The sequence below is a fragment of the Setaria italica genome, chromosome III (genome assembly GCF_000263155.2).
Source record: "Setaria italica strain Yugu1 chromosome III, Setaria_italica_v2.0, whole genome shotgun sequence".
NCBI classification, from domain to species: Eukaryota; Viridiplantae; Streptophyta; class Magnoliopsida; order Poales; family Poaceae; genus Setaria; species Setaria italica.
This window is the reverse complement of record NC_028452.1, coordinates 12,152,239-12,166,139: the sequence shown is the minus strand read 5'-3', so window position 1 is coordinate 12,166,139 and position 13,901 is coordinate 12,152,239. Positions and strand designations below refer to the sequence as shown.

Here is a 13,901-nt window from a genome sequence, read left to right as displayed (position 1 = left end):
CCCCCCCCCCCCCCCCCCCCCCCCCCCCCCCCGGGCACCTGCCTCTACACCAGTCAACCGACATCGCCGGAGCCACCTTTACAAAAGAAGAGCCAGCATGAATATAGATAGGGTCTGTTTGGATCCAAGGGCTAAATTTTAGCTCTGCACTTTTAGTCTAAAATTTAGCTCTTGTGATCCAAACAGATGGGCTAAAAGTGTAGAATAGTTAAATTTTAGCTACTAAATTTTAGCCCCCCAAAGAGGCCCTAAAAGGAGCTAAAAGTGCTCCTCCCCCCAATTTCCACACCCTGCCCCTCCTTCCTCTCTCCTCTCCGCGTGGTCCCCCTCCCGCACCCATCCCTCTCCTCCGCCTCCCACGCTCACCTCCTCCAGTCGGCCCGCCGCCTTCGCCTGGCCCCGCCTCCTTCGTCCGCCGTCGCCGCCTCACCGACCCCGCCGCCCCGCCTCGCCGGCACCGGCGCCACCAGCCTCGATGCCGCCGGTCGCTAGATCTGGGGGCCGCGGCCGCCGGCAGGAGGGAGGATGGGGAGTTCGCCCGCCGCCGCCGCCGCCGCCATCGGTGGCGTGTCGATGGGCCATGGGTTTTGCGCGCAGGCCGCCGTGGCGAGACGAGCGGCGGCATCGAGTGAGCGGGTCTGGCGGCACCGGTGGCCAGCGACCCTCCTCTTTCCGCCCTCCTGCGCCGCGCCAGATTCGTCGACGACGAGGCCCAGGCGGCAGGCGGCGGTGGGAGCGCGCTCGCAGTGGAGGGGGAACACGCCTGCACCGGCGGCAACGGCGAGATTGGCTGGGCGCGGACCGGTCCGGTGGTGGGTCCCACAACGCCTGGGGAAGAAACCTGTGCTAGCCCCGTCGCGAGTTTGCTCGTTTCCTTGTGCGTTGGAGTCATTAATAAAGGCAAATCAGTCATTGTTTGATGAGGACTAAAATTTAGCCCATGGATCCAAACACCCCAGCAAAACTAAATTTTAGGGGCTAAATTTTAGTCCATGAACTTTGGATCCAAACACCACCTTAAACTTCTTGTTGGATAGTATTTAATTTCCTACCGAATATAGCTAAATTGCTGGTAATGAACTTCATTACTGCCTAATGAAGTTCAATAACTAATCAGATGCACCTGGAGTATGCAACTATAATCCCTGATACCCTGACTAATTCTTGATACCTGAACCTCGTAAGATATTTTTTTTAAAAAAAATGTAAGGTTAGGGTATCACGAATGGCACAATCAAGGTAAAATCCTTGGTAAAAGTCACACTTTACTTCGGTCCTTATGTCATACAGTTTAATATGCGACCTCAATCCTAGTGATAGCACCGGTGCTCTCTAAATTTTCTGATTTTAAAAGTCCGTTATGTAAGTACAAAAATTCATATGCTAAGGGCAAGTATATTGCTACACGTAGGCAGTCTCGTAGGTTGTCTCATGCAAAACCACGTAGAATTTTTGCTGATGTGGAGGAGAGAGATAAAGAAGAGAGAGAAAAGTCGTTGTCTTGGGAAACAGGCTCATTGACAAAGTTTCTGCTCGCTGGGACGACCTGGCCACCATTGTACGCCACGTCGTTGCAAGGGAAGCCAATTTTTTCTCCTCATCGGATCTCCTGCACGGTTTCCTCTTCCCCGCGCTAATCCTTCTTCCATCCGCGCGCGAAATCGATTTCGTAACGTGAAGTCGCAAGCTATTTTTCTGTTGTTCATTCTTGGCTTATCCATCTGTTGCCTCTCCCTGACATATAAAAAGAATCATCTGAATCTCCTTCTTTTCTCTCAACCCACATCATCCCTCTCCGGCTCTCTGACGCCCCAGGCCACGGTGCTGCCAACGGTGACCGGTGAGGTATGGTGCCATCGATGCCTGCTACTCCAAATGGTGCGCGTCCCCGACGGTCAAACCCAGCACACACCTCGTCATCCCTGCCCGCGAGCATGCCTCTTCAAGCAAAGAGGGTTGAAGCACCCCAGGGGGCATCTCCATCACCGGCACAAGCATCGAAGGCAACTCCAAGTTCAATCGCCACTAACCCTACATGGTTGTCCATGCCTCCCGCCTTTGTACCCAATTGTTCTTCCCTAATGGTCAACTCAGATCTGAATGCCACTGATGCTGAACTAGGTTCTCACCGACCTGGTGGTTTCCTAAGTTACTTTCAACCATCGGACTACTCTCATCCTGAAGAAGTTCGACTTGAGACACCCATGTCATCTAATTTTGCTTATGCTAGTGGCCCTACTCCATATGCTCCATTCCAGGCACCACAACCATGGATGGCCGAAGCTAGGACATCGCAATCAGCCCCCAATAATTCTTAAGTGAAAAATCACCAACAACTAACCCAGCTATTTCACTCGTTGTTGGCACATTAAACTGAACAAGATCATCTTCATGTGCACCTACAATTCTTATACCTATATGTTCACCACTATGCTGAGCAAGAAGATCACGTGCCTTTCTGAATTGCTTCTCCAAAGGGTTATCCAACATTGATATTAGACCATTAACAATATCAGGATCCAAGCTGGTATCATCACTATCCTCAGACACAATAGCTAAAATTCTATTCCTAATTTCATGCTCCGTATCATATATGTATGAGCAAACTTAGGAGACTCATCTTCAGCAGGCATCAAAGAACAAATACGATGATATACTAAACCATTAATTTTGAACACATAAGGGCTAGCGCCGTCATTAATTCCATCATCGATATTAGCACCCATAGAAGTAAAAGCAAATGAGGAATTGTATTGCCTAATTCTATTCAAAAAATTATTGCACTGAGAATCTCCATCAAAATGCTCCAAAGAAGCCAAAAACTCTGGCACTGCTAGAAAAGACGGCAAAAACACCTTGCCACCTCTACAACATAGATTGTAGATCACACGACGTTGTGTTGAATCATGCTTACTACATTCTCCATACCAAAACATAGCACCATAGAATGCACATTCATAATCAATAGTACCGTAGTATGACCGATCTACCGATCAGGATAAGATACCGCTTCATTCATAACGAAGTTTCAAAACAAAAGGTACAGGTAATATAATACGCAAATTAAAACAAAAGAGTACTATATACACACACACATACTTCGATTACCTTGCAAAAAATCAATATAATCCAGAGCAAAACGCTCCCAAGAAACTGAGGGTATATTTTGCAAAAAAAATATATGTGCAAATAAACACGAACAAATTAGTTTATAGAATAAACAAAAATTAGTAAAGAATAGAAGAAAGAAACTCAACGACTACTATTACAACACCTGCTCTTCCAAGACTACGTAAACGCCGATCCTTCATCCGAAACCACCTCCACTTACGAGCATACTCACGAGACACAATAGGAAACATATGTCTCCCTTAGTCAAACAAAGTAGAACAGTATGTCGACCATACATCTATGGGCCCACCGGGAGGTTTGATAGTCCTACAATACGGGGTTGTACACCGAGACGTGTCAGACATGGAGACTACGGTGCAGTACAGCTGGTCTACGTGGAGGACAAGAACTAGTCGAGGATTAGAAAACTACTCATAGCAATTAGAGTAGGATTCTCTAGTTGAATCCGACTAGTACTCTTGTAAATAACCGACCTGTAAACCTACCCCGGCAATATAAGGCGAGGCAGGGACCCCCTCCAAACAACTTCAATCAATACAATCCAACCAACACATAGGACGTAGGGTATTACGTGATATAAGCGGCCCGAACCTGTCTAAATCGTGTGTTCAAGTTCACCATCGAGTTTCTGATCTCGGCGAGCCTCAACTCATAAAACACTACCTTGGGTACCCCCTTGGTAGGTTGCCGGGTCTAAACACCGACACAGTAATCAACGCTGGGAACATATATTTGACAATTAAAAAACAATAAATAAAAAGAGTACTCTATGTACTTACATCACCTACCGATGACACCCAATTCTCCCGTCGTTCGATTCACCGGATCCGATTCAGATGCTTCGGCAATAGGAAAAATAAACATGCATACATACAACCACGAATGAATATAATGCGATTAACATGAGAAAATAAACAGATCAAATGTAAACGCACACGCTAAACTAAAATAAAAACTAATAAGAAATTTAGACGAATTGAACACAAATGCATACACTGAGTTAATTCTAGGAGACATTGACGATGTTGCCTTCGCTCAGAATCTCGCATCCAACAATGACCTGTAGGTGGCGACATAACGCCGAAACAGGTCCTCCAAATTCAAAAAATGCAAAGTGTGAAATAGGTATAACAAAAAGAGTAGAAGTTTAGCAACAAACCAATTAAAGACAAAAACGCACAGGCAGCGCCTTAAATCTAGGAATCTCAACACGTAGGCATTGAGCTGTAACCAACAAGCAAGAATACATCAGCACGTCATCCACCAAAAGTGTTTGTTTATGTTAGATACCTAAACTTTGTTGCAGGTGGTAGCGGTGGTGTATACGTGTGCATCGGCACAGTGTTGACGTCTTCTTTGCTACGCTGATGTGTTCTTTGCTACACACATGTGGCCGCCAATGTGTTGATATGTAGTGCCTTTTTAGTTTTGGATTTTGTCCATATATAGGCTATTCGCTTTAATGTACTAATGTTTGGAATTCCAGAGTTTCCCTTGGTTCAAATCACCCACTGCGATTATGGTGTGGTCTGGGCTACGTGATGTTTCGTTGGCGAGCAAGAACTGGTGTGTACGTGCTCGTATCACTCACATGATGTGATCACTACTAACAAAATGACACGCATAATAATTTGCACACAGAAATATTTGTTTACTTAAAAGTTATTTAACTACCTGTAGATATAGCAACCAACCAGAAACGCACAACTGAAGCTTAGTCCACAATTTTTGATCCACCATTTATATAGACCTAATCAGCTCCTAATGACCCAAAAATTGGTAACAGCTTATTATACGTTGCATTCACCAAAACACGGAGGCCAACAATCCTCAATATGAGCCCAAAAATACACCAGCTACAGTGAAACAACAAACCAAACAACAGCGATACGAGCCAATAACAAACCATCCTATTCCCCAGCGCCTAATACGATAATTGAAAACATATACCAAATCATTCCAGCACTTACACTGAAGCAACACAAAAGCAGCAATGCCGAAGAAATTCCAATCACCAAAAACATGATACAACAACATCGCTAATAATAGAACAACGGTCTACAATAACAACAAGGTCGCTAGCTCCAACGTAGCGTTTGCCATCATCTACACGATGAACCAATCACACAACATACTGCTTGTTGGCCACTGAACAAACAGCTTCGAACTGCTGCTCACCAACAATGTATTGAAGTAGAGCAAGCATCTAAGAAATCGATAAGCTCACTCTAGCAAACCACAGGTGCGGCGTATTCACACCTACGGTGCAGCAACAAACATGACAACCACAGAAGAAATTATCATCACTGGAAAAGACACGAAACAACCTAAATCTGGCAACCACGTTCGAAGGAAAACCGTGAAAAAAATCTATCTACCTCATCTCCAACTGTGAATTTTTCCTCTGTCATACAAAAAACACCAACACAATCCCCAACACACGAAAACAAAGAATCCATGCATACACAATGTTGTAGGTACTTAAATATATATATATTACAGATCCACAAGTTGCCAACGACATCAACCATAAAGATAACACAATAATAATAATAACAAATACAAAAAGTATAGTTATATAACCCACAAAGCACCCTAGATCATCACCACTCCGCTTTCTTTGCAAAGAAACACTTTTTAACTTTGTTTGAACATTAAGAACACCAGGCTAACCCAACTATCACCTGTAGAAAATTGTAGCAATATCATCACGAATGATTCAACCTTCGCCTGCAGGAAATCGAATCAATATCATTAGATAATGCAATGAAAAATAAGTACATGGACAAAAAAATAAAAAAAACTAAGTGGAATCAGAAAGCAACCTCTTCGTCGATACCAATTTAGCTCCCTTAGCATCTCTGGTCTTCTCATGCTCGTCAGCACCATCAACCTTATCGCTATCATGGCCATCGCTGCTACGTTCTCCACTCAAAAAACATTATACATAAATAGCTACACTGGGAGCAAACAAACATACACAATGCAAATGAACAAAACCTTAGGATTCCTTTCCTCGCCTTCCGTATTATCAACCAAACCATCTACAACTGCAGGAATCTTCAAATTCTCCGCAACAACACCACTGTGAGCACTTGTACCAGCAAAAAAACTGTTGCCAATAATTGAAGAAGAAATTAGGTAGTTAGATCTAGTAACTGACAAACAAAGGATAAGATGCATAAACTACAAAAAACACGTAATTGATCACGCATTAATGACGATGAACTTGATCCTCCAACATTTTCAACCTGCTTATCCCTAGAACTATCCACTCGCTTGCTTATCCCTAGACCTATCCACTCGCTTAGTAACCAAAGGCTGCATACAAGCACAAATAAGAAAAACCTAGGGAACAAATTTACCTCGCAACAAAAAAAAAGAGAAAACAAAAAATACCATTAGAAGCCATTATTACCACTCAGCGCGATAAGTTACGCGTCCTCTGCACAGGTAACCCAACAGAAGCAGAAGATTGCTTAGAGGAGTCAGCATTGCTAGAGAAAGACGACACCTCTATGACTTCAACGTCATCATAATCCCGTATATCTAGCATACAAGCTTGCCTCCCAAGAAAAGACTCCACCCCCATTAACTTGAAAATATACAACCCTCTGCGTCGAAATCTTTTGACTAACAGACGCGGCAAAAGTAAACTTTTGAGACACAATAGCAACAATCTCTATTGGAATCCCATCATTTTTCATAAGAGACATAACAGGCTTCCAACCACTTGTTGAGCTACCCTTCCAAATAGCACAAATTCAGCAGCAGCCGTACCATCGGAACAATTTAAATAGAGATGATACCTTTTTTCGGAAAAATCAGGGAAAAAATATAAACAGTACCAATAGTAACAAAACAATTGCCGCCTAAAAAACATACTTAGGAATAGCAGTAGTAGAAGTGCAACCACCGCTACAGCGGTACTTAGATCCATACGGAGCGGAAGCCTTATGGCATCTAGCACAGGATGAAAACCACCATGGTTGAGTAGTGTTAATCCTCACTACTGTCGCAGCACACAGAAAATTGGTAGCCTACAAGAGAAACAGATACACACTGTAATAAAATACTACGGCATACATCAATATTGAAACTACATGAAAACAAAAATATTAAATTACCTCAACCTCCCAAGGATCTAAAGCTCGAAGTTCAGGCACACTCCTCTGCGGCAATTGACCAGACCTATGGTAATCACCACCTTGTTCATCAATAATCCAATCTATTTTTGTGAAATTATCACCAACCCTGACAAACATAAATAAAAATAAACACAACAACGACAGATTAAGTGTAAAATTTAAAGTATCTAAGGAAAAACAATGCAAGCAACACACACCTTTCATAGAATTCATCTATTTCTGCTATATCTTCATTAAGGTACCATTTACAAGGGGACCCATCAGACAAAGTCTCCTCGCCTACATAAAGTGAGAACCAAATCTGGTGCAACAAACATCCAAAACAACCAATATAAAGAAAACAATACCAATTTGAAAACTAACATCGGTACGACTTGACCAAAGTACCAACAAATATCCCAACAGCGTGTTCTTGACCAAGCAGATGAACCGCTTTAGCGTCAAACTCATTTGCATGATTTCCCCGTAAAACAAAATTTATCTTCAAACCACTGCAAACATACAAGAAAAACAAATCACCAATGATACATACAAATATAAATAACTATGTATAAAAATTAATAGAATTTAACTCCAACGAACAAGGAAAATACCTCAAATCCTTGAGACCAATGACTCTTCTAGGTGTATCAATTGAGTTATTCCCTACCCGTATATGAGTAACATCCGACACACCAATTATCATTGCTATAATATTTGAAAGTACACATAATTATTGTAAGAGGGAAATAAAATTTAAAAGAACAGTAAATAACTCAAAATAACCTAACAATCAATAATGCATCACTAACCTATAAAATATACCTGACTTCCTACCCGCGAAGAAAGATCAGAATGTAGCGACAGGTAAAACACAAATCGAGAAAACGATTCAACAACAGATTCAACACGATCCATCTTCGTCCATAGGGTGAGTTTTATCATGTACTTCACACAAAAAGGCTTATAGGAAGGCTTCATATTGACCACAAGGAACTTACTAAATGAATACACATCACCTTCCTTGACGGCACTCCTAACCTTATCAACATCACGCCCACCAGCTTCTGCATACATAACATCTCCCTGCACACCCAACAGTCGGATCAACACACATACACATAAACACAACTACAATCTGGCCGAAAAGCATGCACCTTTTCGTCTACAATCACCAAATCAAGATGCAAAGCAGGCTGTCCATCTCGAGCACCGCAATAATCCCACATGTGAGCGATACGAGCACGCACACACCAGTTCTTGCTCGCCGGCGAAACGTCACGTAGCCCAGACCACACCATAATCGCAGTGGGTGATTTGCATCAAGGAAACTCTGGAATCCCAAACATCAATACATTAAAGCGAAGAGTCTATATATAGACAGAACCCAAAACTAAAAAAAACACTACATATCAACATGTTGGCGGGCACATGTGCGTAGCAAAGAACACGTTAGCGTAGCAAAAGAACATGTCAACACTGCACCGATGCACACGTATACATCACCGCTACCACCTGCAACAAATTTTATGTATCTAACATAAAAAAACACAAAGCAAACAAGCGCATCCTTATCCTTGAGGCTTCCAACCAGTGGGACGAAGACACGTAGCCTAGCACCTCGGGGCGGAGCAACTCCCCCTGGACCAGGAACCGATAAGCCAAGAACCTAAGGGGCTTCTCACAAAACTACGCGCTCCAGTGGCAGCCCCGGTCGGCCAAGTCGGCCGCCATCGAATGGCCGCGAATTCAAGGCGACGTGGCCAAGCCCGGGAGGCCGCGGCAAGACCCCCCATTAACAGGACACAAAGCAATCAAACACACATTCCAGAAGCACAAAAACAGACATGTAGCCCAGCACCACGGGATGGAGCATCTCAGGCTGCAAGCACGCGGCGAGGGTGGACGGCGGCAGGGGGTCATCGCAAAATGCCAGGCGAGCATCTTTCCGCAAAATTGGCACGATTTTCGAATTTTCTCTTCTTGGTGTAGGAATATTCTGGAGCACAGGGGGCGCTGCGCAAGAAAAACGAACGTGTTTACTGTAGATCGAAGGCCTCACCTGGACTCGGAATCAATAAGCCAAGAACCCAAGGGGCTTCTAGCAAAACGGCGTGCTCTGGTGGCAGCCTCGGACCGTCGGATCACCCGCGATCGGACGGTCGAAAAAAAGAGGCGACGTGGCCCTTGAGATTGGGCACGGCAGCACCCCGGAATAAGGGGAGTGATTGGACCCGTTAGCAGCAAACGGGAGAAACCGGCAGAAATATCCCGTCCCTCGTGGCCGCGGCGAGAGCCGCCGACGCGGCGCGAGGGGATGATGAGATAAAACCGCGCGACGGCTGCCCGCCCACGAGCTAGCTCCTCGCTCGCCCGCTTCGCCATGCCGCCCCCCTCCCTCCTCTCCCTCCTCCCCGCCGCGTCCATCTCACCTCGAGTTCGAAGACGCCAGGGCAAGCACCACAAGGCCCCCACCGCGAGCAGCCACCTCCTCTGCTTCCGAAGAGCAGCGGCCCCATCACCGCTCCATGTCCACGGCTCGTCGTCCTCCTCAGCCGACGGTGGCAGAGGCGACGAGCTCCACCTCCTCGAGAAGCCGTCCCCCTCCGTCGCGGAGGATGCCGAGGAGGAGGAGCCCGAGCCCGTCCCGGTGCTGTCCACGGAGGAAGCGCTCGCGCCTTTCCTCAAGTTCTTCCAGGTGAAGAGCACTGACCCCGACGCGGAAGCGGACGCCGCCGCAGGGGAGCGCGCGGAGAGCGACGCGGCGGGTGAGGCGGCGAGGAGCGTTGGATTGTCCGCCGGCGGGCGTGTGGTCAGGTACTACGACCCCAAGCCAGGGGACTTCGTCGCCGGCGTCGTGGTCCGGAGCGACGGGAGGACCCTCGACGTCGACATCGGAGCCGGTGGCGAGCCGGCGTTGATGCTGAACAAGGAGGCGGTGCCGATGCCCGGGGAGGAGTTCGGGTACCTGGCGTGCGACGTCGGGTCAGAGCGTGCGGCCGAGTTCGCCACGGAAGGGAGAGTGGGCGTCATGGTCAGGCAGATCGGCGGCGGAGAGGAGGATGGGGTGTTGACAAGCGGCAGGAATGTGAAGGAGAAAGGCGCGGCGGTGGCGGGCGTTGGCGCGATCGTGTTCGCTGAAGTCCTCGGTCGAACACTTGGCGGGCGGCCGCTGGTGTCCGCACGCAGGCTGTTTCGGCGCGTCGCGTGGCACAGAGCGAGGCAGGTCCTCTATACCAATCCTTTCTTTTGTTGTTGGAAATCCTTGGAGCGATCTCTTACGAATAATTTGGTTGATCATTCTTTGTTGAGTTTTTATGCGCTGCCAAGTAGAGTAGAGGTATTTCCATTTTCTAAAAAAAAAGTAGAGTAGAGGTTGAACATGATCGAATTTTAGAAAGTAGGAACTACTCCCTCCGTCCCAAATTATAGGTCGTTTTGACTTTATTAGATTCATAGACTTTGTTATGCACTTAGATATACCCTATGTCTAGATGCATAATAATATCTATGTATCTAGAAAAGTCAAAACGACCTATAATTTGGAACGGAGGGAGTAGTTCAAACTAACAGCTATATTCGAGGAGCTACAACTCTACTAAACTAATTTCCTGCTCTAAAAGAGCTCGAGCTGTTAAAGCATGGCGGATAGTTGATATATATATATATATATATATATATATATATATATAAAACAAATTCTTAGGTTCATGTTGATCAAAAGTATTTAGTGTTAAAGTGAGTACAGTGGGCTTATAGTCCTATAATTATGAGTCCTATAGTCTGCACAGTGGGCACAATCTACATTCAAGGCCATTAAACTTAGACCTACTACCTTCTTTTGAATGCTTTTAGGATTGCACGAATGAAGAGCAATGCAAAACGTTTTCAATGCAGACATTTTTCTTTCATCATAGCCTCTTTTTGGTAACAAGAAATAGTTGTCTACTTGTCTTGTTAATTTTGCAACGATACTGCTCTATGAGAAAGTTTGATCTTACTTTTGTATCAATGACTGTGTACATTGATTTCCAGATAAAACAGCTAAATGTACCCATCAAGGTCAAAATTTATGAGTGGAATGCTGGTGGCTTGCTGTCTAGAATTGAGGTACAAGTTTACAGTACAGTACTTAGTTCACTTTTGTAATTTATGGCTCAAGTGCATTTCCCTTCTCAGGGCCTTCGTGCATTCCTCCCTAAGCCTGAGATGATGACTAGACCAAGAAATTTCACAGATCTAAAGAATAAAGTAAGTTCTGCATCATTTGTATTGCGTAATATAATTTCGTGTCTCATAGAGAAACTTCAAACCTGAGTTTTGTCTGGCTGTATGCTGTTCCGCAGTTGGTATATCAGCAGGACAGCAGGATTGATGGTTTCAAATCACCTTTTGGGCTTGAATTTGATGCGTGATTTAAACTTCTTTTTCTTTTTGCATACACAGGTTGGTCAAGAAATTCATGTCTGTATTACAAGGATTGATGAAGGGGCTAACGAATTGATAATTAGTGAAAAAGAAGCATGGGTAAGTTGCGTGCATTGACCTCTGCTGCCTGTTACGAGGTGTACACCAAATACTTCAGTACTTCATCTTACTCTTTTTTTTATTTGTTGTATTTGTTCGAAGTAGGTATTAGTTGTTTACGTGTTTAAAAACTTATCTGGTTGCTTGTAAGCAATAGTTATGCAATAAACTTTTCTACTTAATCACCTTTTGCTATCTGTTTCCAGAGTACTCTCCAAATTACCTCCATCACTTTGCAATATGTTTTCAACACGCTCTAATTTATTAGTGAACTCAGGAGTTGAGTTATCTTTCTTTTCTTTTTAAAAAATTGCTTACTTGTTTAGGCGGTGACATACCTTAGAGAAGGGACTCTCTTGCAAGGAACAGTCCGCAAGTTATTTCCGTATGGTGCACAAATTAGGATTGGCGAGACTAACAGAGGGTAACATCTCAAGACCCTAATCTTGTTTTTACTGATGCCATTTCTTCCTTTCCTGCCCAACCTAGATGTGGTTTCAGAATGATTGCGTACTAATGCTGAAATTTCATTTCTGGCCATATTTTCTGCAAACCGCATGATCTAGGTCAATCCTGTGCACCTCTAGTTCAGATTATTTTGTAATCATGTCTGAGTTTTTTATAGCTTAGTCCTCGAGATATAATGCAACATATGGCAACATGGCTGAGCAATCTCCTTTTCCCAACAATTGCAAAAACTTGCCAGTGTTCTTCCCAACTGCTCCAATAAAATGTGTGCCTAAACCTGATTCCCTCTATAAAATCTAGCAAGGGATCTCTCCTGTGTTAATCTCCCAGCTTAGATTCAGGGCAATTATGCTGTGGTTCGGCTAAGTGTTCCTTTCCTTATTATAGAGGCACCATATTTCCACGCTTCAGTGTTGTCAATAAGTTCTTTTTAAAATTTTGATCATTTTAGTTTTAGTTGCAATCTGCTACGCATGTCTGTTTGTCATATCAAACTGACAATTCTTTCATGAACCTCTTCAGATACCTGGATCGTGAACAATTTTGCATCTTTTGTTATTACAACTTGCTAAGCCTGTGAGCATTCTGTATCTAGGATTTATAAGTTGGCAATGTTTTGCAGTGGCTTACTGCACATGTCCAACATAACACATGGTCAGCTGAGATCTGTCGCTGATGTGCTAAGAGTGGGTGAGACGGTGAAAGCTCTTGTCATTAAATCGACAACTCCAGACAGAATTGCCCTCAGGTATAACATAGCAAACTTGCAATAACTGTAGTTCATGCATACTATCACTCTAATGCACTGTAAGATTTGTTGTGGAAAAAGTCGTCTGCTGTTCGATGAGTTTGTGCTGTACATGACTGCATGGGTTTGGCTTTATGCAGCACAAAGGACCTCGAGAGCGAACCTGGACTGTTTATCACAGACAAAGAGGTGAGAAAATTTTGGTTCTCCAAAAGGGCACCATAACACACTATTTTCTTTTGAAATGAAATGATAGACACCGTTCCCAGTTGTATGTTCATTTGAATGCTCACATTTTCATCGATTCTGGCTGCAGAAGGTGTTTTCTGAGGCTGAAGAGATGGGGCAGAGATACCGGGAGCAGATTGCAGAGCCACCTCGATCGGGCAAGGCGCAAGACCCCTGCAACGATGCTGTTCCCTTCGACAACGAGGCCCAATCCTATGCTAACTGGAAATGGTTGCGATTTAGCAAGCCAGATGAAGCAGTAAACCGCAAATCTAGATCTGAATTTTGATTGCCGTACAGGGGTTGTGTAGAAATTTTGGTCAATTCGATATTCATTTTCATGCTTGCAAATGTCACCAGCTCTAAAATCAGCTCTGCGGCCGCCTGCTCCTGAGCGGCAAGGCGAGGCGGCGCCCGGGGTGTTGGCCCGTGCGCCCGCCCGCGTGCAGAGGTGACCCGCGCTAGTGATCCCTGAGACGAAATCCCCACGGTCCCGCAGGCCGCAGCCTGAAGCTTTCTTCTCCCCCACGGCGGCGGCGGCGGCAGCAGCAGCAGTGCAGCGGCTACACACGGGGCTGTTCCGAGTCAGGCCCATCTGTGGTTTTGCAGTGCTTTACAGTTGCACCCACCATTTTGTCCTTCTTTTCGGATATGAGGTCTTGTTTAGTTCA

At 44.8% G+C, this 13,901-nt stretch overlaps 1 protein-coding gene across 1 annotated transcript; it reads left to right on the top strand.

The window, feature by feature from the left end:
• The first annotated feature begins 9,531 nt into the window (after positions 1–9,531).
• On the top strand, positions 9,532–13,581 carry LOC101773341 (30S ribosomal protein S1 homolog A). The gene is made up of 8 exons (XM_004961328.2): positions 9,532–10,485; positions 11,295–11,369; positions 11,439–11,510; positions 11,706–11,786; positions 12,113–12,210; positions 12,877–13,002; positions 13,143–13,191; positions 13,319–13,581. The coding sequence occupies exons 1-8, from the start codon at positions 9,643–9,645 to the stop codon at positions 13,517–13,519; spliced, it is 1,545 nt and encodes a 514-aa protein (XP_004961385.1). The 5' UTR covers positions 9,532–9,642; the 3' UTR covers positions 13,520–13,581.
• Positions 13,582–13,901: the final 320 nt, after the last annotated feature.

What these genes read in the sequence shown, in the direction of transcription:
- LOC101773341 (XM_004961328.2), top strand. Translation starts at nt 9,643, where the DNA reads ATGCCGCCCCCCTCCCTCCTCTCCCTCCTCCCCGCCGCGTCCATCTCA. An exon ending in GCTTGCTGTCTAGAATTGAG is followed by an intron (nt 11,370 to 11,438) that starts GTACAAGTTTAC and finishes TTCCCTTCTCAG; the next exon opens with GGCCTTCGTGCATTCCTCCC. An exon ending in TCACAGATCTAAAGAATAAA is followed by an intron (nt 11,511 to 11,705) that starts GTAAGTTCTGCA and finishes TTGCATACACAG; the next exon opens with GTTGGTCAAGAAATTCATGT.